Consider the following 24,934-nt stretch of genomic DNA (forward strand, 5'->3'; position numbering starts at 1 on the left):
ATAAATGACACATGTTATGAAAGCACAATTAGAAGTACATCTAGAAGTCAAACTTGTATTCAGAGGCACATTTATTATTGCACAATTTGCTTTTAGAATATGTGATTTTATATCATCCCCAGATTAGCTAACTTATTCAAAAAAGGCTTTTCTATTTTATGTATCTTAAGTAATAAGTTCTACGTAAATAGTTAAATCATACAGTTTGTCTAAATACTAGCTTATTGTATAGCTATCGTTTTCTTGGCAGCTCAAACAGTATCAACTTTGACGGCCTCTTCGACTTCTGTCGGCAGTACAGCAAGTGCCACTAACACAAGTAATTATTAATGTTTATTTTTGTTTTTCTCACCCGAGATTTTAAAGTAAGAAATTCTGATTGCAGTTTGTTCATCTCTCTGTCATTTTGTAAATTTCTCTATGTTTTCGACTATTTTTAATGAAATATAACATCACTTGTTATATTTTTTTTGATGAATAATAGTGTCCATACCAAGATTAAAAAAAAGGTTGCTTAAAAATGTAATTGAGATGTGATCATTTGGTCTCCAGATAACAAAATGCATTAAAAATGAACATTTAAAATACGACGTCTTTCTGATATTTTATGAAAAATGTCGGACATATAGGGTGATTCCGAATATTTATATGATGTTCAGACAAATATAAAAAAAACCAGTTGTTGAGTAAATTGTATTTGAAGCTAATTTGGTTCATAAAAAAATCGGGGACTTTTTTCTATATCTATTTTGCAAATACAGTACCATGAATAAATGTATTTAATGATGAACTTTTCCAGCCATTTCCCCTTCACATTACAAATGGCATTTTAATCTGCATTAATTAAATCAAAGGGCCATACAATTGTGCGCTAATAAACATAAAAACGGCCCAAAAGAATACTACAACATTAGATATAGTTATTATTAAAAGTAACAATAAAATGTTTATAATCTCATCAAAATATGATGATGCTTTTATATGAAATATATTATATTTCTTCAGAAGTTTATGCCATTTATCTCTTTTAAAGCACTATTTTTTTTATTTCATAACCTTCATTTTGTAGCTCCTCTGTCAACATCTCATCCAACATTGACAACAACAACATCAACAGGTATTATTATACCTAATTATAAAAATTCTATATAACACACCATCTAATTGGTCTAGAGGGTCATGTGACAGCGAACAAACCGTCTTGGGATTTAACATGATAATGCACCCATTTGGAAGTCTCAAGATTTTTCATTACACTAGAATGAAAAAGTTGCGATGTGCATTTGAATTAATTAAACATCATTAAAGTTGAACACCGCTCGTAAATAGCGACTGTCCGCCATATTTTTCTTTCATCACTGCTGTCCCTTCAACTCCTATATCGGGTGCAAACCTCTACATGGTTTGAAGTGTTTTGTTGTAGTGGTCGTAAATCTTGCTTCTCCGTGTTACTCAGTCGTGATGATATTATTAAATTTCACGCACTTTTTTCAAGCCTGGAGAATACTAACATCAAATAAATTGGTCAATGCATTATTTACAAACAGAATATGCGCATAGAATAGGAAATAAATACATAAAAATACAAAGAGCATGAAAGAAATACTTCACGTCCGCCACGAGTTCAGGTGTGCAGTTGGACGTAAAGAAATCGAAATCTGGACACTATTCATTTATATATGATAGGTATTTGTCAAACAAACAGGATTTTTTTTTTTATAAAAGGTTAAACACTTACGAAGATTTTTTTTTCTAGTTACAAAACTTTAATTAGAACTCGACGTACATTGTGAAAGATTGTCGTTTGCTTTAACAAACAATTAATTTTTCTGCATGAGGGCTTGGGAATTATAAAGATATGATAAAGGTAATTATCTCTTCATTTTTAGCATTATTTTCATCAGGCAACCAACCTGCCTTGACAATGTACGTTATTTGACACATTTCAAGTAAAACAGACTGTGTAACGTAAATATCGTCACCCTTCCAAACCATTCGAAAACATAATTTGAAATATGAAATTCTTATTAATCATAATAGAATGTCTGTTTAATCCTCTACATATTATTTGAAATAGCAGTGTATATGGTGATTTTCGGCGAAAGCCACGGGTTTTGTGGATTTTCTTTTTTCTTCATTGTAACAATACTCAATGTACGTAGGTGTGAACGTGTTTATGGAGTTTAACATGATGTAAAAATGCAACGAATTCTGAAACAAAAAATATAAATTTTTTACAAATACATGTCATATAATTAAACAGAACTATTGTTTTTAAAGGATTAATGTGTCCTGAATGCGACGAGAATTTAATTTGTTCGTGGACAAGGGACTGCTACCCTGGTGAAGTTTGCATGATAAGACAGTTTAACAGGACCCTGACTGTACATTGTTCTGAGGTAATGTTTTGTACATGTAGTACTTTTTTTATGTTTTGAATTGTTTTATAGTAAAGTTGATAAACCATATTACGATCTTTCATACTCATACATGTATAACTCAAACGTATTTTTCTCTTTAGAAAGACGACTGCAACTTCATGAAGAAGTTTGTACCTGAGATCTTGTGTTGTAAAGACATTCAGTGTATCAATCATATCATAATATAGAAGTTCAACTGCAAATATGAATTTGAAAAAATGTTCCCAAATAAGTTCTGTAATAAATAAAGAAGTATGAAGAAATTCCTATAAGTATAAATGTGTTTGACTTGTGCTTTATTATTTAGTTTACTCCTTTTTATTTAATCTTCTTCTCAGAAACCAATCATCCAGGAAAGCTGAAACTTGTTTGGAAGCATCATCATGTAGTGTAAATTTTAAGTTGTGAAAATCATGACCCCCCGGGGGTAGGGTGGGACCACAATAGCGGGTTGACCTTTTACATAGGAATATATACTGTGAATCTTTTTAAATCTTCTTTTCAAAAAAGATGTAGCCAGAAAAGCTGAAACTTGTGTGGAAGCATCCTCAGATTGTGTAGGTTCAATTTTGATCAAATCATGATGCCCGGGGGTAAGGCAGGGCCACAATGGGGGGGGGGGTCGAAGTTTTACATAGAATTTATCTTTAAAATCTTCTTCTCAGAAACCAATTAGCCAGGAAAGCTGAGACTTGTTTGGAAGCATCTTTATATAGTATAGATACACATTTGTGAAAGTCATGACCCCCGGGGGTAGGATGGGGCCCCAAGAGGGGGGGGGTTGAACTTTTACATAGGAATATAAAGTGTTAATCTTTTAAAATCATCTTTTTAAAAACTAATCGACAAGGAAACCTGAAACGTGTGAGGACGCGTCCTTAGGTATGGTAGATTCAAGTTTGTTCAAATCATGAACCCCAGGGTAGGATGGGGTCACAACATGGGGGGGGGGGGGCAAACATATACTTAGGTATATAGATAGAATTTTTTTTAAAAGAATCTGTTTTAAAAACCACTTGCCCAAAAAGAACTGTAACTTTACTGAAAATAACCTCAGATAATGTAGATTTAAATCTTTCAAATCAAAATCTTGAGGAGTAGGGTGGGGCCTCATTGGGATTCCAATTTTACAATTGTTTGATGTCTGATGTAGGTTCATATCCCTTTATAAACAATTGTTAAGGATTTTTTTGAAAACTGCAATGCTCAAAAGGTGATATAGATATAAAATCATTCTATTAGAAAAAGGGACTTGATTATAAACATAAGATCTTAATATCCAGGGTAAAAAAAATGGAATTTTATTTATACAGGGTCTGCATGAAAACTACATTGTCCAGATAGTTTCCATATGACTCCGTGAAGCTGATTTTATCACACATAGTGTTGCTCAGGTGAGCGATGTGGCCCATGGGCCTCTTGTTAACAGAAGACATCAGCATTTAGCATAAAACAAGTGTGGGAAGAAATGGGGGAAATATATCATCTTTTTTAGGATCTGTACAATTTTTCTTAAGTTTTCTTAAGTTCTTAAGTATATAGGCGTTATTGAAATCGTTAAACGAGAGAGAGAGAGAGAGAGAGAGAGAGAGAGAGAGAGAGAGAGAGAGAGAGAGAGAGAGAGAGACTGTGATTTGTCGAATAAGTACTGGATTCAAACCTTACCGTCATGTTTATGCAAAATAATACAGTTTTATCAAGAATAAAATTTACAATTTGTTTCATAGAAGATATTTAAATGGCCTCTTTTTCGAATCTTTTAGAATCAATATTTTCTTTATTCAAATTGAACACACTTCAATCCCATTTACTGAATTCAGTGGGCAGTGCATGAGAGAGATTTACGCATATGTGTCTTTGATAGCCCAGTACAAGTCAAGGATACTATATACCGTCAATCAAGATCTATGTGTTTGAATCACCTCATTTTGCTTACAACCCGAACAAAGGTTATCAAACATATAAAGTCTGTCACCTAAGTTTTCACTGCTTAATGCTGTCATGTCAATGTCAAAGAGTAAAAAAAATTATTAAAAACATTCAAACTCACAATAGTATTGAATTAAAAATTCAATAAAAAACATAGTTTAGACAACTACACGAAAAATGTATCCTTAACACAGAAGTCTACATAAGTGACCCCCTGGGAGCATAAAGGACCGTTTGGGACCTTATCTAGAGCTGCATGTATATGTGGCGCGCTTTTGAGGCAAATAGACAACCCGAACAAAGGTTATCAAACATATAAAGTCTTTCACCTAAGTTTGCACTGCTTAATGCTGTCATGTCAATGTCAAGGAGTAAAATAAATTATTAAAAACATTCAAACTCACAATAGTATTGAATTATAAATTCAATAAAAACATAGTTTAGACAACTACACGAAAAAGGTATCCTTAACACAGTAGTCTTCATAAGTGACCCCCTGGGAGCATAAAAGACCTTTTGGGTTTTTATCTAGAGCTGCATGCATAGGTGGCGCGCTTTTGAGGCAAATAGAAACGTCTCTGTCAGTATGTTATTTTTCAATATTGTCATCTTCCTTTGTTCGTTCGCGGGTGGATTCTTATTTGTACTGAGCAATCCATCTCCGAGACCAGTGGAAAAACAACCCTCAAATAGAAGTAAGTGAATTAGATTAATCTCATTGACAACTGATTTACAAGTAAATATTTAATTTTGATTTTCTCACCTTAGATAATTTAATGCTTAATATTTTTATCTCCAAGATTGGTTATGTGTTAAAACAACTTTCATTTATTCAATTACCATAAGGAAAAAAGTCCAGGAATTCTGCTGTGAAACGCCGTTTGTCGATTAAATATAGGTTGAAACATACGACTAAACAAAATCTATGGGAATTATGCTTTAAAAATCAAATTAACCGGATGAATATGAAAAATGTCAGATTTAAAAAAACCTGTAAATGGGTATTGTAAAATTGGGTCCTGTAAAATTCTCTGAGTAAAAATAGGCATTGATACCATAAGTTCTAAATGCAAGGGGGAGGCTATGATACGATTGTAATTGCCACCAACGCACTTTTAACAAGCATGAAAATTAAACTCAATAAAGCCAAGATTTGTGTGTCAAAGAATAAGTTTAATAATACTTGAGAACAAGATTTAAGTATAATTGCATATTGGCCAATTGTGTGATTCAAAATAAAAAATAAAAAGATTTCGATCTGTAGCCAGTGTTGGCATATTTTCCGTCCCATGTAAGGGGTTATACAAATAGCTTTTAATTTGAGGTTTCTTAAAGTAAAATTTGAACACCATCTGACATATATTTTATTCATTCTTGATAGACAGTAGATGTTTATGGCAATCCGTATACAGCCAGCTTATAGGTCAGGTCCTTTGTTATATACAAGTGATCCTTTCGTGTGATGCTACTCACAACGCCAGACGTCTGTCAGTCAGTGAATGAAAATTGCCCAGCAGAACATTCGACCCCCAGTTGAAGTTCGGTCGCCCATCGGGTCTGTTGGCCGACATTTTAGAAGAACTCAACACCTAATTGTCGACCGACCGACAACAAACATGGTCTGATAATGATTGAAGGTTGCCCGACGGTGTATTCAATGACTGCTTTAACATGGACATCACTCAACGATGCAGAAAAAGATAACTTGGCCTGACAGACACGACTTTGGCGGCTGACAAAAAATGAGTTGGAAAGCGACAAAACAATGGCTGATCAACTGCCGATCGAAAAATCTCATTTTTTGTCTCAAAACCGTAGGCTGTTGGTCGTTTTTGGAAATGTGACTTGGGCTTAACGTACACTTTATGAATAATTTCTAGTATTTATCACACATTTTAACAACATCACTTAAATATATGTAATATATTATTATATTAATGTGAAGTTTTTATGAAATATATTTGAAGCATTATCCAAAAGTGTTCATTGTTCAAACACCACGCCGTATTGCGCTTTACTTGGTCAGTCAGTGTGTTCATTACACGTCGCATGGGCTAAATATAACTGCCAAATGTTTTGCGGAAATTGTACAGGTAATATTTGCATTCAAATGACATAATTTGCATACTACAGTGTATGTTGACACTAAAAAGCGTTACATGCTTTTTATAATAAAAATTACTTAATAACCTTGCAAAATAATTAATATGTTTTAGATCCTTTAACGCATTTTCCTTGCAGCTTTTAATTTAACAAGACGTTTTGTAAATGTATTCAGAATTTATTAACAGTTTTTGAAAACTTCCATCTACTAAACATCTACTAATAAGATTAAGATTAAAATATAATCAAACACAAACTAACTACCTTTTTTTATACAGTTTGTCTAAATACTAGCTCATTGTTTAGTTATCGTTTTCTTGGTAGCTCAAACAGTATCAACTACGACGGCCTCTCCGACTTCTGTCGGCAGTACAGCCAGTACCACTAACACAAGTAATTATACTGTTTGTTTTTGTTTTTTGCTCCTCCGAGAGTTTAAAGTAAGAATTTCTGATTGCAGTTTGTTCCTCTCTCTGTCATTTTGTAATTTTCTCTACATTTTCGACTCTTTTTAATGAAACAAAACATAACTTGTTATCTTTTTAAATGAATAATAGCGTGCTCATTAAGATAAAAAAAAATGTGCTTAAAAATGAAACTGAGATGTGATCATTTGGTCTCCAGATAACAAAATGCATTGAAAAAGAACATTTAAAATATGACGTCTGTCATAATATTTTATGAAAAATGTTGGACATATAGGGTGATTCCGAATATTTATATGATGCTCAGACAAATATAAAAAAACAGTTGTTGAGTAAATTGCATTTGAAGCTAATTTGGTCCATAAAAAAATCGGGGACTTTTTTCTATATATTTCGCAAATACAGTGCCATGAATAAATGTATTAAATGATGAACTTTTCCAGCCATTTCCCCTTCACATTACAAATGGCACTTTGATCTGCATTAATTAAATCAAAGGGCCATACAATTGTGCGATGATAACATAAAAACGGCCCAAGAGAACACAACAACATTAGATATAGTTACTATTAAAAGTAACAATAAAATGTTTATAATCTCATCAAAATATGATGATGCTTTGATATGAAATATATTATATTTCTTCAGTAGTTTATGCTATTTATCTCTTTTAAAGCACTATTTGTTTTATTTCATAACCTTCATTTTGTAGCTCCTCTGTCAACATCTCATCCAACATTGACAACAACAACATCAACAGGTATTATTATACCTAATTATAATAATTCTGTATAGCACACCATCTAATTGGTCTAGAGGGTCATGTGACAGCGAACAAACCGTCTTGGGGTTTAATATAATAATGTACCCATTCGGAAGTCTCAAGATTTTTTGTTACATTAGAATGAAAAAGTTGCGATTTGCATTTGAATTAATTAAACATCATTAAAGCTGAACACCGCTCATAAATAGCCGCTGTCCGTTATATGTTTCTTTCATCACTGCTGTCCCTTCAACTCCTATATCGGGTGCAAACCTCTACATGGTTGGAAGTACTTCGTTGAAGTGGTCGTAAATCTTGCTTCACCGTGTTACTCGGTCGTGATGATATTATCAAATTTCACGAACTTTTTTAAGCCTGGAGAATACTAACATCAAATAAATTGGTCAATGCACTATTTACAAACAGAATATGCACATAGAATAAGAAATAAATACATAAAAATACAAAGACCATGAAAGAAATACTTCACGTCCGCCACGAGTTTAAGGTGTGCAGTTGGGCGTAAAGAAATCGATATCTGGACACTATTCATTTATATGATAAGTATTTGTGAAACAAACAGGAAATAGTTTTATAAAAGGTTAAACATTAACGAAGATTTTGCTTTTTTCGAGTTACAAAACTATAATTAGAATTCGACGTACATTGTAAAAGATTGTCGTTTGCTATAACAAACAATTAATTTTACTGCATGAGGGCTTGGGAATTATGAAGATATGATAATGTATTATTTTCCAAACATCTGAATATAGTTATTTGTTCATACAACAACAACTGAAAACAACGCTGGCTTAAATATTTATACATGATTTTTTAAAGCTGTTTTGATTTGAGTCATCTACTTTGATTAGAGTAATGGTCTGTGTTACTCAGGGCTTAATGATAGATGATTTGATCTCGTATTAAAGGTAATTATCTCTTCATTTTTAGCATTATTTTCATCAGGCAACCAACCTGCCTCGACAATGTACGTTATTTGACACATTTCAAGTAAAACAGACTGTGTAACGTAAATATCGTCTCCCTTCCAAACCATTCGATAACATAATTTGAAATATAAAATTCTTATTAATCATAATAGAATGTCTGTTTAATTTGAAATAGCAGTGTACATGGCGATTTTCGGCGTAAGCCACGGGTTTTGTGGTTTTTCTTTTTTTCTTACATGTAACAATACTCAATGTACGTAGATGTGATCGTGTTTATAGAGTTTAACATGATGTAAAAATGCAACGAATTCTGAAACAAAAAATATAAAAATTTTACATATACGTCATATAATTAAACAGAACTATTGTTTTTAAAGGATTAATGTGTCCTGAATGCGACGAGAATTTAATTTGTTCGTGGACAAGGGACTGCTACCCTGGTGAAGTTTGCATGATAAGACAGTTTAACAGGACCCTGACTGTACATTGTTCCGAGGTAATTTTTTGTGGTACATTTTTAAATTGTTTTATATTAAAGTTGATAAACCATGTTATGATCTTTCATACTCATACATGTATCACTCAAACGTATTTTTCTCTTTAGAAAAACGACTGCAACTTCATGAAGATGTTTGTACCTGAGATCTTGTGTTGTAAAGATATTCAGTGTATCAATAATATCATAATATAGAAGTACAACTGCAAATATGATTTTGAGAAATGTTCCCAAATAAGTTCTGTTATAAATAAAGAAGTTTGAAAGAATTCCTATACGTATAAATGTGTTTTTGACTTGTGCTTTATTATTTAGTTTACACCTTTTTATTTAATCTTCTCCTCAGAAACCAAGTAGCCAGGAAAGCTGAGACTTGTTAGGAAGCATCTTTATATAGTATAGATACAAATTTGTGAAAATCATGACCCCCGGGGGTAGGGTGGGGCCCCAAGGGAGGGGGGAGTTGAACTTTTACATAGGAATATAAAGTGTTAATCTTTTAAAATCATCTTTTCAAAAATTAATCGACCAGGAAACCTTGTGTGGGAGCGTCCTCAGGTATGGTAGATTTAAGTTTGTTCAAATCATGAACCCCAGGGGTAGGATGGGGTCACAACACGGGGGGGGGGGGGCAAAAATATACATTGGTATATAGATAGAATTTTTTTTTTTAATCTGTTCTAAAAACCACTTGCCTAAAAAAGCTGTAACTTTACTGAAAGTAACCTCAGACAATGTAGATTTAAATTCATTCAAATCAAAATCTTGAGGCGTAGGGTTGGGCCTCATTGGGATTCTAATTTTACAATTGTTTGATGTCTGATGTAGGTTCATATCCCTTTATAAACAATTGTTAAGGATTTTTTTTTGAGAACTGCAATGCTCAACAGGTGATATATATATATATATATATATATATATATATATATATATATATATATATATATATATATATATATATATATATATATATATATATAAAATCATCCTATGACAAAAGGGACTTGATTATAAACATAAGATATTAATATCCAGGGTAAAATAATGGAATTTTATTTATACAGGGTCTGCATGAAAACTACATTGTCCAGATAGTTTCCATACGACTCCGTGAAGCTGATTTTATCACACATATTGTTGCTCAGGTGAGCGATGTGGCCCATGGGCCTCTTGTTAACAGAAGACATCCGCATTTAGAATAAAACAAATGTGGGAAGAAATGTGGGAAATATATCATCTTTTTTAGGATCTGTTCACTTTTTTTTAAGTTTTCTTAAGTTCTTAAGTATATAAACGTTATTGAAATCGTTAAACGAGAGAGAGGGAGAGAGAGAGAGAGACCGTGATTTGTCGAATAAGTACTGGATTCAAACCTTACCGTCATGTTTATGTTTATGTTTATGTGTCGTTGATAGCCCAGTACAAGTGAAGGATACTATATACCGTCAATCAAGATCTATGTGTTTGAATCACCTCATTTTGCTTACAACCCGAACAAAGGTTATCAAACATATAAAGTCTTTCACCTAAGTTTGCACTGCCTAATGCTGTCATGTCAATGTCAAAGAGTAAAATAAATTATTAAAAACATTCAAACTCACAATAGTATTGAATTATAAATTCAATAAAAAACATAGTTTAGACAACTACACGAAAAAGGTATCCTTAACACAGTAGTCTACATAAGTGACCCCCTGTGAGCATAAAAGACCTTTTGGGACCTTATCTAGAGCTGCATGCATATGTGGCGCACTTTTAAGGCAAATAGAAACGTCTCTGTCAGTATGTTAGTTTTCAATATTGTCATCTTCCTTTGTTCGTTCGCGGGTGGATTCTTATTTGTACCGAGCAATCCATCTCCGAGACAAGTGGAAAAACAACCCTCAAATAGAAGAAAGTGAATTAGATTAATCTCTTTGACAACTGATTTACAATTAAAAATTTGATTTTGATTTTCTCACCTTAGATAATTTAATGCTTAATATTTTTATCTCCAAGATTGGTTTTGTGTTAAAACAACTTTCATATATTCAATTACCATAAGGGAAAAAGTCCAGGAATTCTGCTGTGAAACGCCGTTTGTCGATTAAATATAGGTTGAAACATACGACTAAACAAAATCTATGGGAATTATGCAATCAAATTAACCGGATGAATCTGAAAAATGTCAGATTTTATAAAACTGTAAATGGGTATTGTAAAATTGGGTCCTGTAAAATTCTCTGAGTAAAAATAGGCATTGATACCATAAGTTCTAAATGCAAGGGGGAGGCTATGATACGATTGTAATTGCCACCAACGCACTTTTAACAAGCATGAAAATTAAACTCAATAAAGCCAAGATTTGTGTGTCAAAGAATTAGTTTAATAATACTTGAGAACAAAAATTTTGACATAATTGCATATCGGCCAATCGTGTGATTCAAAAAAAAAAAAAAAAGATTTCGATCTGTAGCCGGTTTTGGCATATTTTGCGTGTTACAGGGCCATCCCCTTGGGTTAATTATCTTTAATAAGTGTCGGATGAAAAATGTCATATGAAAGGTTTGATAAGGTTGCAGGTGCGCGACGCAGGCGTTGTAGCCCTGTTTCCCAAGAGTATCATTTTAGCTCGTTAGGCAAGTGAGAGAGAGCGAACATGAGTCTATAATTTCTGAGTTAATATCTGTAGTTGTCATTTGTTTATTGTGCATGATAAAGTTCTGAGAGATGAAAGTGAGCAGTTGATTGAGTTATGGGTGAGTCTGAGGAGTGAGAGATTTGGTATGGCCATACCCAGGGAACACGTGGGAGACAGGAGAGAATGAGTTTGGATGTTAAAGAGTGAGGACGCATTTGTGATATAACCTGTGTTTCCTACATATTCTGTAATTCGTGTTTGTTGTAAATATGTAAATAAACTTGTAAATATAAACAATAGTTATCAATCAGTGCCGGTGACAGGGAGGACCCCCGTCACATATTATGGTGGCAGCGGTGGGATAACCAAAGGACAAAGGAACAAAATGCCGAAGAAAAAGAGGCAAGAGCCTGTCGAAGAAATAATTGTGAATGAAGTTACACCAGAGCCGAAGTCATCAACTCTAGTTAGGCCCGTTCCTTTTTACGGAAAGTTAGACGAAGATGTTGACTCTTGGATTAAAGACTTTGACCGGATCGCCAGAGCAAATTTCTGGAGCGCCGGCAGGAAGTGTGTCACAATACCGGCGTTCCTCCGAGACCAGGCAGCAGATTATTACGAATCGTTAGACGATGATTTAAAAGATGATTATCGCTCTGTTTGTGACTCTCTCCGGGAACGGTTCATCCCAAAAGAGCTACAGTCATTGTATTACTCAAACCTCTTTGGATACAGACAAGCAGAGATCCAAACTGTTGACGACTATGCCGCAAATATAACAAAGCTAGCCACACGTGCGTACATGGACATGCCAAGACGACAAAAAGAAACTCTTACCAAAGAACATTTCATTCAAGGGTTAAGACCTGAAATAAAAAGGTTTGTTTTACTTTCAAACCCAAAGACTTTTGAGGAAGCTTTTCGTCATGCGAAAAGAGAGGAATGTAACAACTCTCTTGTGGACAACTCGAGGACAAGAGTGGCAGCTATGTCACACGAACCTAAGAGAACAGAGGAGCTGGAGAAATCCATCGCAGACCTCTCAGCCCAGGTATCAGTGATGGCTACCGAGATAGGGCGCATTTCTTCCCAGCGACAATATACCTCAAATACCCGGGGACAGAACGTCCGAGGATCCTGGCGAGGAAGAGGCCGTGGACTGCAGCCCAGGTCTGACCGGAACCTTAGGACAACGGATGGAAGGCCAATCTGCAACAACTGTCAGCGGGTAGGACATATCGCAGTTCGATGTAAAGAGCAAAGAACCACCAATTCGGGAAACTAAATTCCGCCCCTTTGTGTGGAGGTAAAGGATTAGCGGAAGTTAAACATCCTCCGAAAGAGAGCCGGTTGCGCGAAGTGAAAGAATTCGATTCCTCCGGGAATAGTGAAAATAATATAATTGTGAAATATGTATGTGAAAATATTGTATCATGTCAGTTGAATCCTAAATTTTGTACCGCCAAAATCTTAGGAGATGTGAATGATAAAAGTGCTTCAATGTTGATCGACACCGGATCCAGTGTCACAATTGTGAGTGAAGAATTCGCAGACCAGGGTACCATGGCGCCGGCTGGAGGGGTGAGCATTACATCGGCTACGGGCAACCGAGTCGATATAATTGGAAAATGTGACTTTCGAATTAGAATTGGCGAAAAGACTGACATTGTTTACAATGCATTTGTTGCTAGGAATTTCCTATATAACTGTATTTTAGGACTAGATATTCTTAAAGATTGTGCATGTTACATTGATGTTGCCAATGATTCTTTGTATACAAATGGTGAGCGCGTCTCATTCAGTCCCGATGCGAATCTAGTCAGTGAGAGTTTGGAAGGTGCATATCAGGGTGAAAGTTTAAACGGAATTGAAGTCAGTGAGTGTGTGAAGCCTGGCGAGAAAGATATAACAGTTAACGATCTCTATGTAATAGAACATTTAGATCAAACGGAGCGTGAGTCAATTATGAAGGTGTTAAATAAGTTCCGAAAAGTTTTTGCATTTAATGACAACGAATTAGGCAGGACCAATTTAGTTGACCATTCGATAGATACGGGGGACAGCAAACCCATCCACTTGCGGCCGTACAGAATTCCTCACAGCCAGCGAAAATTACTGGAGTCTCAGATAGAAACAATGTGTGCTAACGGAATCGTACGACCGTCAAAGAGCCCGTATTCAGCTCCAATCGTCCTAGTGCCGAAGAAAGATGGCAAAGTTCGCATGTGCATCGACTTTCGTAAACTAAATGAGGTCACCAAAAAGGATGTATACCCTCTTCCGAGGATTGACGATATGTTAGATGCGCTTAACAATTCTAAGTACTTCAGTGTCTTAGATCTGTGTCAAGGATACCACCAAGTTCCAATTAAGGAGAGCGACAAAGAGAAGACTGCGTTTTCCTTTTTCGGAGGGCATTACGAATATAATTATATGCCATTCGGACTGTGCAACAGTGCTCCGACTTTCCAGAGACTTATGGACTCTGTGCTTTCAGGATTACTGTGGAACACGTGCCTTGTGTACATAGACGATGTAATCGTTTTCTCTGAAACCATCAGTGACCACGTCAAAAGACTCGAGGAAGTGCTAAAGAGATTCGAGGACTCGGGGTTAAAGCTTAAAGCCCAGAAATGCTCATTCGGGAAAACCGAAGTTGCGTTCCTTGGACATAAGATCTCAGCAACGGGAATATCGCCGGACACGGACAAGGTAAAATCAATTCACAACTTTCCCGAGCCTTCAAATGTTAGTGAACTCAGAAGCTTCCTTGGGCTTATTTCTTACTACCGGAAGTTTGTAAAAGACTTTGCTAGTAAGGCTGCGCCCTTACACAAACTTTTAAGAAAAGGAGTTGAATTCATATGGGATAGTTACTGTGAAAGTGCATTCAAAACATTCAAGGAGGCCTTGTCCAGCTATCCTATACTAAGATACCCAGATTTCTCGCTTCTGTTTGTTCTGTACACTGATGCGTGCGACACTGGTATTGGTGCAGTGCTAGCGCAAGATGGACCCGATGGCGAGAGGACTATAGCCTACGCAAGTAAGAGCTTAAAACCAAACGAGCAGAATTATGCAGTAATCGAAAAGGAGGCGCTTGCGATTGTGTGGGGTGTGAAATACTTTAGACACTATCTATTTGGTCGTAAATTCACTGTGATTACTGACCATAATCCATTACGGTGGCTTATGGACATCAAGAATCCCGCTGGTCGTCTCGCACGCTGGTCATTAACTCTTCAAGAGTATGACATAACCATTAAACACCGTCCAGAAAAAGCTCACCAAAACGCAGATGCTTTATCTCGAATTCCTGCAGAACCTTCAGTGGCGACCACCTGTGCTAAAGCTGAAACAGATATCATACCAAAGAGGTCATATCAGGACATTCGCGACCATCAGAAAAACGACCCTTCTCTTGCAGCTATCATCCAATACTTAGAGCTAGGGGAATTACCTGAACTGTCTTCGAAAGCTCGTGAAACAGTTATCTTATCTGGTGATTATGAACTTGGACATGATGGTCTGCTGTACCATCTTTGGCAGCCCGGATCTCACAGACGACGCCAAGCAATTAGACGCCAAATTGCTATTCCAAGGAGCCTCATTGATGAAGTGATGTATGCTTGTCATGACGATTTAACAGCAGGTCACCTTTCATTCCAGAAAACCTATGATAAAGTTCAAGAAAGATTCTATTGGAAGGGAATGTACTCGGACATAGAATTCTGGTGTAAATCATGTGTAGATTGTGCGACCAAGAAGTCGCCAAAGAACAGGCCAAAGTTTCCACTGAACCCGCTACCAACCGTTAATGGACCATTCGACAGAGTAGCTGTAGATGTTCTTGGGCCATTTCCACCGACTTACAAGTCAAATAAGTATATCATTGTGTTTAGTGACTACTTAACCCGGTGGCCCGAGGTCTTCGCAGTAAACAATGCAGACGCAGAAACTACTGCGCGACTTTTTGTTGAGGAAATAGTGTGTCGTCACGGAGCACCTCGTGAGCTACTATCAGATAATGGTAAAAACTTCAGATCAAATCTGATGAAGGAAATCTGCAAGTTGACAAACACCAAGAAAACATTTACTACTGCTTATCACCCAGAAACCAACGGCTTGGTTGAACGCTTTAACGGCACCCTCACAACGATGTTGTCAATGTATGTGTCAGGTCATCAACGTGACTGGGACACGTTCATACCGTACATCCTGTTTGCATATAGGACCGCCATCCACGAGTCTACAAAAGAATCACCATTTTACCTTATGCACCTACGAGATGCTGTTTTACCTATTGAAGCTGCACTTTGCCCGCCGACATTCTCCTATGCCATAGCAGACGACTATAAGGAAGAAGCCAAAGTCCGTCTTCAAGAGGCATATACCCTAGTAAATGAAAACTTACAAAAGAACCAACAAAAGCAAAAAGAACATTACGACGATGCCTCTAAAGAAACCCATTACACCGAAGGGGACAAAATCTGGTTATACACTCCTGTAACCAAACCAGGACTGTCCGCGAAATTAACACATCACTGGCACGGACCATACAAAGTTCTAGCGAAATTGTCCAATATGACGTACAAACTTCAAGACCCAGACAACAAATCAAAGACTTTAATGTCGCATATAAACAGGATGAAAAGTTACGTCAATCCGAACGATCGCCCGGACGACCACAATGATGACCCCGATCAAACGCCGTCACAGTTAGAAACCGGTGATGATCAAGAAATAGTAAAAATTCTGGATCTAATGAGACAAAGAAACGACTCCAGGCGATTAGAGAAATTTTACTTAGTCCAATTTAAAAACGGCAAAACCCAGTGGGTCAACGAAAAAGAAATTGGGAATTTTAAAATTATAGAAGACTTTATTAAATCTAAGAAATAAACGTGTGTATATATATAAGAAACAAACGCGTGTATATATGTAGCAGGAGAAAACTTACATTAAAAAAATGACGAAACAAAAAAAATTAAAGATATATAAAAAAAAAAAAAAAGGAAAGTTGTAAAGTGCACGTAAATAGTATTGTATTATTGTTTGTGCTACGTATGTGTAATGCAATTATTTTATTTAGTTACATGTATAATGAAAGTCTGTCGGCTAATTATCATAGTGTGTCGGGACGCCACACTTAGGAGGGGAGGTATGTTACAGGGCCATCCCCTTGGGTTAATTATCTTTAATAAGTGTCGGATGAAAAATGTCATATGAAAGGTTTGATAAGGTTGCAGGTGCGCGACGCAGGCGTTGTAGCCCTGTTTCCCAAGAGTATCATTTTAGCTCGTTAGGCAAGTGAGAGAGAGCGAACATGAGTCTATAATTTCTGAGTTAATATCTGTAGTTGTCATTTGTTTATTGTGCATGATAAAGTTCTGAGAGATGAAAGTGAGCAGTTGATTGAGTTATGGGTGAGTCTGAGGAGTGAGAGATTTGGTATGGCCATACCCAGGGAACACGTGGGAGACAGGAGAGAATGAGTTTGGATGTTAAAGAGTGAGGACGCATTTGTGATATAACCTGTGTTTCCTACATATTCTGTAATTCGTGTTTGTTGTAAATATGTAAATAAACTTGTAAATATAAACAATAGTTATCAATCAGTGCCGGTGACAGGGAGGACCCCCGTCACATGCGTCCCATTTAAGGGGTTATTAAAATAGCTTTTAATTTGAGGTTTCTTTAAGTAAAATTTGAACACCGTCTGACATATATTTTATTCATTCTTGATAGACAGTAGATGTTTATGGCAATCCGTATACATCCAGCTTATAGGTCAGGTCCTTTGTTATATACAAGTGATCCTTTCGTGTCCTACTCACAACACCGGCCGTCTGTCAGTCAGTGAATAAAAACTGCCCAGCAGAACATTCGACCCCCAGTTGAAGTTCGGTCGCCCATCGGGTCTGTTGGCCGACATTTTAGAAGAACTCAACACCAAATTGTCGACCGACCGACAACACACATGGTCTGATAATGATTGAAGGTTGCCCGACGGTGTATTCAATGACTACTTTAACATAGACATCACTCAACGATGCAGAAAAAGATAACTTGGCCTGACACACACGACTTTGGCGGCAGACAAAAATGAGTTGGAAATCGACAAAACAATGGCTGATCAACTGCCGATCGAAAAAACTCATTTTTTGTCTCAAAACCGTAGGCTGTTGGTCGTTTTTGGAAATGTGACTTGGGCTTAACGTACACTTTATGAATAATTTCTTGGAATTATTACGCATTTTAACAACATCACTTAAATATATGTAATATATTTTTATATAAATGTGAAGTTTTTATGTAATATATTTGAAGCATTATCCAAAAGTGTTCATTGTTCAAACACCACGCCGTATTGCGCTTTACTTGGTCAGTCAGTGTGTTCATCACACGAAGCATGGGCTACTTATAACTGCCAAATGTTTTGCGGAAAATGTACAGGTAATATTTGCATTCAAATTACATATTTTGCATACTACATTGTATGTTGACACTAAAAAGCGTTACATGCTTTTTATAATAAAAATTATTTAATAACCTTGCAAAATGATTTATGTTTTAGATCCTTTAACGCATTTTCCTTGCAGCTTTTAATTTAACAAGACGTTTTGTAAATGTATTCAGAATTTATTAACAGTTTTTGAAAACTTCCATCTACTAAACATCTACTAATAAGATTAAGATTAAAATATAATCAAACACAAACAAACCACCTTTTTTATACAGTTTGTCTAAATACTAGCTCATTGTTAAGTTATCGTTTTCTTGGTAGCTCAAACAGTATCAACTTCGACGGCCTCTTCGACTTCTGTCGGCAGTACAGCAAGTACCATTAACACAAGTAATTAATGTTTTTGTTTTCCTCACCCGAGAGTTTAAAGTAAGAATTTCTGATTGCAGTTTGTTCCTCTGTCTTTTTTTTAAATTTTCGACTTTCTTTAACGAAACGAAACATAACTTGCTTTCTCTTTAATTAATAATAGTGTGCTTATTAAGATTAAGAAATGGTTACTTAAAAATGTGATTATTTGGGCTCCTGATAACAGAATGCATTAATAATGAATATTTAAAATATGACATCTGTTATATTTTCATCGAAAATGTCGGATCTATATGATGATTTCTAATATAAATATTACACTCAGACAAATATGAAATAAAAACCAGCTGTTGAGAAAATTGAATTTTGAAGCTAATTTGATTAATAAATCAGAGACATCTTTTAATATCTTTTTTGCAAATACATCACCATGAATAAATGTATTTAATGATGAACTTTTCCTGCCATTGTCACAACACACTACAAATGGCACTTTGATCTGAATGAAATAAATCGAAGGGCCCCACAATCGTGCGTTGATAAACATTTGAACATATTCTGACGAGTGAGTGAAATATTAGTTTCCATTTTACATGCTTATACATGTATATCTTTTCACTTACGGTGGTATGGAACACCTGCCGATTTTAATGTGGATAAGAGTATTTTATAATCAAAATACTCTCATCGCTTTTGAATTTTCAAATTTTACAATATCTGACATAAAATATGTGTTAACAATTTTTGAAAGGTAAATTAAAATTATACAACCCCCGCCGGTATTCGGGCTCATATGTACAGATTTGTAGTTAACATCTAACCCATTGTGATACGCTACTTGGTATCAACTTTAGGAAAGAAAACATTTATAAAATTATACATCATTTTTTTTGTTTATTTCGATCGGAAATACGTCACAATATGAATGATGTCCCATACTACCTTAATAATGTAGCACTTCCGATAACCACACTTCGACCAGCGACCACCCAAACAGATTTGTTCTTTAAATTAAAATTGAAAATAATAGTTTTTATGTAGATACATTTGATTACTTGATATATCATTGCACAATATTAATACTTTAATCCTTATTTGTTTTACAAGTGTGATACAAAGAACTTGAATAGTTTTGAACTATATGACATTACCTGTGCATATTCTAAAATAGTTTGAGGAATTAACCGTACCAGATGAATGGTCAACAACACACGATAAAATACTTTGGTTTTCCATTTTTTGTGCAATTTATAAATATGTCGAAATGTTAATGATAGTTTTGACGTGTCCTGTGTGTGACGAAAATCTAAACTGTGATTGGAATCATACCTGTTTCCTTGGCGAAGTTTGCATGATTCGAAACACACCGTTTACAGTGCATTGTTCGAAGGTAAGTATCAGTACTGAGGCATTTTGGTTTCAAAGAAAGCTTTTCTATTACACAACTTAAGTACTATAGCATCTTTATCTTAATTCTTAGAAACAAGACTGCATCTTTATGCAGACATTGGTGAATGAGATAATATGCTGCGAAGATCATCAGTGCATCTCTGAGAACGTACCATAGGAGTTTATTCAGATATACAAATATTTCTGATCAATGTGCAGAAGATAATGTTTTCAAATTCCTGTTTTATAAAAGTTTGCATTTGATGAACACAAAAAATTTCGTTTGTGTGAATGTGAATTATTTATAAATCATCTGATGTGCACTAATTTACGTATTGATGAATAGAGACAATCGTGTGCTCTACAACATGTATGCATCTGCATATGAATTAAAAAGAATAAAATCTTTATTTTATTTTTTATTTTTTTTGCAGTTTTTAGGAAATCTGTCTTAATTATCTGTTTTGTATGGAAGTGTATTAGTGCTACATTATACATTTATTTTTAAATTCCAACTTTCAATTTGGAATTTGCAACATTAATCTTGGAATAACTAAAAAGATCTTATTTTCTACCTATGTCTCGAATTTTTTATTTGATTTCTTGTTAATTTATCCGTTGACATTTTATCACAGGTTTACTGTGCGTAAAATTTTACTTGTAAATGTCTGGACAAGATAAGTTTAAGACATATACATGTACACCGTATTTGATATCAGGTATCGAAATAACCATGAATCAAATCAACGCTTTTGAAGTATGTAAAACAAAAGGGAGTCGTTAATAAAATGCAGTATTGAAAAGAAACATACGAAGACACAATTAATATCAAAACCAAACCATGAAAGCATATTTTAATAGTGCCTTTATTAAGTTCATGGCGTTGATAAAAATCGCTTATTCGTCTGAATTGATCAAAAATATCGTTATATCAAAAGAGGATGAAAGTGTGAAATTTCAACTTAAAAAATGGAAAATGCAAGATAAAAGTTGGTAAATCCAGCTTGAAAGTCGAAAATTTAAAGATCTAAGTCGGATTTTGAATTTCAAAAATAACAACGTGGCATTACAAATAACACGCTTTCCTAATTTTGAGTATAAGATACATAAACATTTTTTGACGAGAGGTATGATAAAGTTACGAGTTATGATAAAGAAATCGCGAAACTTAAAAATGTAAAAGTTAATTACTGTCGTTCGTCCGTCAGTTGCTTGCTCGTTATCTTAAAAAAGTGTTTTAATCCCTTTTTGGTACTACAACATGATGGTTTCATTCAAGAAGGGCCAAAATCCGTTTAAAAAAGTGGAAAAAATGAAAATCGGCCGTGGAAATATAATGTAAAAGTTTTACGAAACACAAATAGCTCGATACATTACAGACTTTTCAAAAGCATCAATATGGATTAAACCCAAGTTTATACCCCCCCCCCAAAAAAAAAAATAATAAAAAAAAATAAAGAACCCAATGAGGTCAAATGGTTCAAATGAATATTTTAAAGATCATTATAGATATAATTAAAAAAATCATTAACCTCTCAGACAATAAAGAGGTACAAACTTGCGTAATAATAGTAGAAACAACTTAAAACATATACACGCATATAGATATGCCATGAGTCGGTTTACCATGGCCCCTGGGGATCGGACAAAATGGGAAAAAAGCATTTACGTTTGTTTATTTTAAAACTTAGCACCAAAAGAAGTCAGGTTGTCCACTTTTTCTTTTGAATAATATAGAGACTGTCATATATAAGTTCAGAGAGAGAGAGAGAGAGAGAGAGAGAGAGAGAGAGAGAGAGAGAGAGAGAGAGAGAGAGGGTTAATAGTAGGTAAAATCAAGCATTTATTTGAAAAAAGAAGTTTCTGTTTGTTCAACAACTAAATTACATATTATTATTAAATCATTATGGTCACATGAGAAGAGTTTCCCACGAATCAAAAATATTATCATTTCGGAAGGAAATCAATTCGGGAAACAGAATATGGGAACAACAAAGTATGAAAAGCTTACGAGTAATTAAACCATAGGAATCAGAGAAGAAACATCACATTATGAATTGTGGTCTATTTTCATGGAAATTTACAATGTGTTTCTTTCACAAGTTTATCATAAATCTTTACGTTTTGTCAAATTTTAACGCTATGCTCAAAAGAAATTCTTTACAATTTCACCAAAAATAAGGATTGCAATTTGTTTTCGTGAAAAAGAAACATTGTCCTATTTGAACCTTATTTAAGTTTGTTTCGTTTATACAGGTTTGACACTTTCCAATCCCTCTGCGAGCAAAATGGTTGTTATAAATGTCTGTGTACATCCTTTTTTAAGATGATCAGACTAAACGCTATACATGTACAATGGCATACGTTTTGTTTTGATTGTTAATTTCTCATTTTTTGGCTGTTTTGGGCTCTATTTGTTTTAATACAGAAAAGTGTTCTATTCTGCTTTGTTCTATACAATAAATCAAGGCGTTGAATTGTATGTGTTTAAACGATAATGCTCCCCACTCTGCTTTACGTCCCCGAACAAAGGTTGTCAAAGTACATAAAAGTCCTACATTATGTTGGAGCTAATAACGCTAACTACATGTACCCGTGAAAAGAAAATGTCTTGTAAACATAAAAGTAACAAAAGTCAAGTTGAAAAAACAACAGCATTGAAATGTCATCGTTAACAAAAAAGCTGTATGGGGCAACTGCTGACAGAATGGGACTTTGTATAAGTTGCAGTTAACACAGAAAATCTAGACGTCTTAGTCAGTATGTTGTTTTTCACCATTATCAGCTTCCTTTGTTCAGTTGTTTGAGTCCAATTAAATATATAAACGATATCTCGAACAGTCCACTCCAAAACCTACTGAAAACACAATCCTCACATAGAAGTAAATCCATTTGCCTGATCTAGGTAAATTATTTTGTAATAAAAGATAATTTCATGCGGACAAAATAATAATTTCAGTATATGCAAAACATCGCATCAATAGTTTCAATATTTTATTTGATTCATAGTTCTGCACAATTTGTGGGATAATCTTATCCTTTCGTTAATAGTGTTTGAATAATTACGTTTTGGAAGAATTTTTAAATTGCAATACAATTGGTAAATCAAGAATTGCCTTTCACAGCGCCATATATGTGTATGGAAACATCATAATTCTGGAATTTGTGATCTAGATTATATACAAGGAAAGTATCTGCATTTATTCTCGAGTATGAAATATTTTTATACTATTTTTTAATACTTCTTTTATATGATTTCTGATTTTTCCAGACTGCATTTTTAATCAGGCAGATTTTGATTCTCGTCCTGATGCATCTGGAAATGTCGGCTAACTTTAACCAACAAATAAACATTGTGAGGATCTTTGTAGGAATGACTAATAGTAGACCTTCAAATATCTAAGACAGTGAAGTTACTGTAACATTTTCAACAGAAGTCATGGAGATGTTCAATTTTGGCAGAAACCATCCAAACGAACGTTTCAGTGCTCTCGACATTACCCAATATTCTGGTGGATTCACTCATACAATTCTAGCAATCATTTACAGACAAAAACACAGATCGTGATTATCAACTTCAATTTCCAGAATCAAATTTATCATAACATACAAGTTTTTATTACATGACCTTTTGAAGAATTTGCAATATCAGCCGACCATTTCTGCACAAACTGGTCTTTCAGCCTTTGCTTGACAGCATTTGTAATCCAATTAACAGTTACAGTACATTAGTGAATAAGCAATTATAGGGAAAAAGAATTTTGCGCCTCATTACCTACAATGAATGCGCAGTAAATAATTTGAAAAATAACAAATCCCCGGGTTTAGACGGTATACCAGCTGAATTTTATAAATGCTTTTGGAAAACAATTGGACCACTCTTTTATGAAGTATTACTGAGTATTTTCGATAAACAGGAACTACCCTTATCACAGCAGCTAGCTCTTATCACTCTTTTATTTAAGAAAGGGGACAAAAATAGCCTTAAAAATTACAGACCACTAAGTTTAACAAATACCGACTATAAAATTCTAGCTTGTGTCCTTGCCAAAAAATTACAAACAGTTATTGATAAACTGATTAACAAGGAACAATCAGCGTATATAAGAGGCTGCTTTATAGGCATAAATGCAAGATTAATTTTAGACATCTATGAATACTGCATGGAAAACAATAATGAGGGTTTATTGCTTTTTTTGATTTTGAAAAAGCATTCGATTCAGTCGAGTGGAATTTCCTTTTCCGAGTTTTAAAACAATTTTATTGTGGTGAAAATTTTATTTCATGGGTCAAATTTTTTACACAAATCCAATTTTTAGAGTTAAGATCAATGGATGGATTTCTAAAACTTGCAAAATAAAAAGAGGTACAAGACAAGGGTGTCCTATCACAGCACTTCTATATCTGTTTGTTGCGGAAATATTGGCTTATAAATGAACACAATTCAGAAATTCAATGAATAAATATATCAAACATTGTAGACGATTTAAAAACTATTCAACATGCGGATGATGTCACTTTAGCCTTGAAAAATATTTCTTCCTTAAATGTTGCAATAAAGACTGTAGAAGAATTCTGTAAACACGTTGGATCAAAAGTAAATATAAAAAACGCAATGTATACTACTTGGTAGTTTAAAAGACAAATATAATAAATATTAAATATAAGCGGCATTGATGTAACCAATGATGCTGTTAGATGTTTGGGTATTTACATTGAACATAATAAAAATCAATGAACGTAATTGGTAACACTCTTTTCAAAATATGGAAAAACTGTTCGAGTCCTGGAAAAAAAGAAAATTAACTATATTTGGAAAAGCATGCATTTTTAATTCACTATCTATATCCAAAATAATTTATGTGGGTTCTATTTTACCTATGCCTGACCCTGAGTATATTAAACAACTGAAAAAGAGCATATTCAATTTCAATTGGAATAAAAGAGATAGAAAAAAGAGATACTGTGATTGGAAGGCAAGAAGATGGCGGTATAGAAGTTGTT

The 24,934-nt window shown here is 34.5% G+C and overlaps 1 protein-coding gene and 2 long non-coding RNA genes across 3 annotated transcripts in view; all 3 read left to right on the forward strand.

The window, feature by feature from the left end:
* Window positions 1-2,677, forward strand: part of LOC117689736 (uncharacterized) — a 110,527-nt gene extending 107,850 nt beyond the window's left edge. Inside the window, exons 6-8 of the mRNA XM_066086404.1 lie at window positions 1,070-1,117; window positions 2,281-2,399; window positions 2,522-2,677. Coding sequence (XP_065942476.1) covers window positions 1,070-1,117; window positions 2,281-2,399; window positions 2,522-2,608 — 254 coding nt within the window. The 3' untranslated portion in view covers window positions 2,609-2,677. The remainder of the gene's footprint in view (window positions 1-1,069; window positions 1,118-2,280; window positions 2,400-2,521) is intronic.
* Window positions 2,678-4,813: 2,136 nt separating this feature from the next.
* On the forward strand, window positions 4,814-20,308 carry LOC117689757 (uncharacterized). Its single transcript, XR_010714052.1, has 5 exons — window positions 4,814-5,044; window positions 18,037-18,162; window positions 18,494-18,562; window positions 19,819-19,931; window positions 20,022-20,308. It is a non-coding gene; the product is annotated as an uncharacterized lncRNA (long non-coding RNA).
* On the forward strand, window positions 6,469-9,339 carry LOC136275472 (uncharacterized). Its single transcript, XR_010714053.1, has 4 exons — window positions 6,469-6,845; window positions 7,590-7,637; window positions 8,968-9,086; window positions 9,195-9,339. It is a non-coding gene; the product is annotated as an uncharacterized lncRNA (long non-coding RNA).
* Window positions 20,309-24,934: the final 4,626 nt, after the last annotated feature.

This window comes from Magallana gigas, chromosome 5, assembly GCF_963853765.1.
Source record: "Magallana gigas chromosome 5, xbMagGiga1.1, whole genome shotgun sequence".
In the NCBI taxonomy this organism is placed as follows: Eukaryota; Metazoa; Mollusca; class Bivalvia; order Ostreida; family Ostreidae; genus Magallana; species Magallana gigas.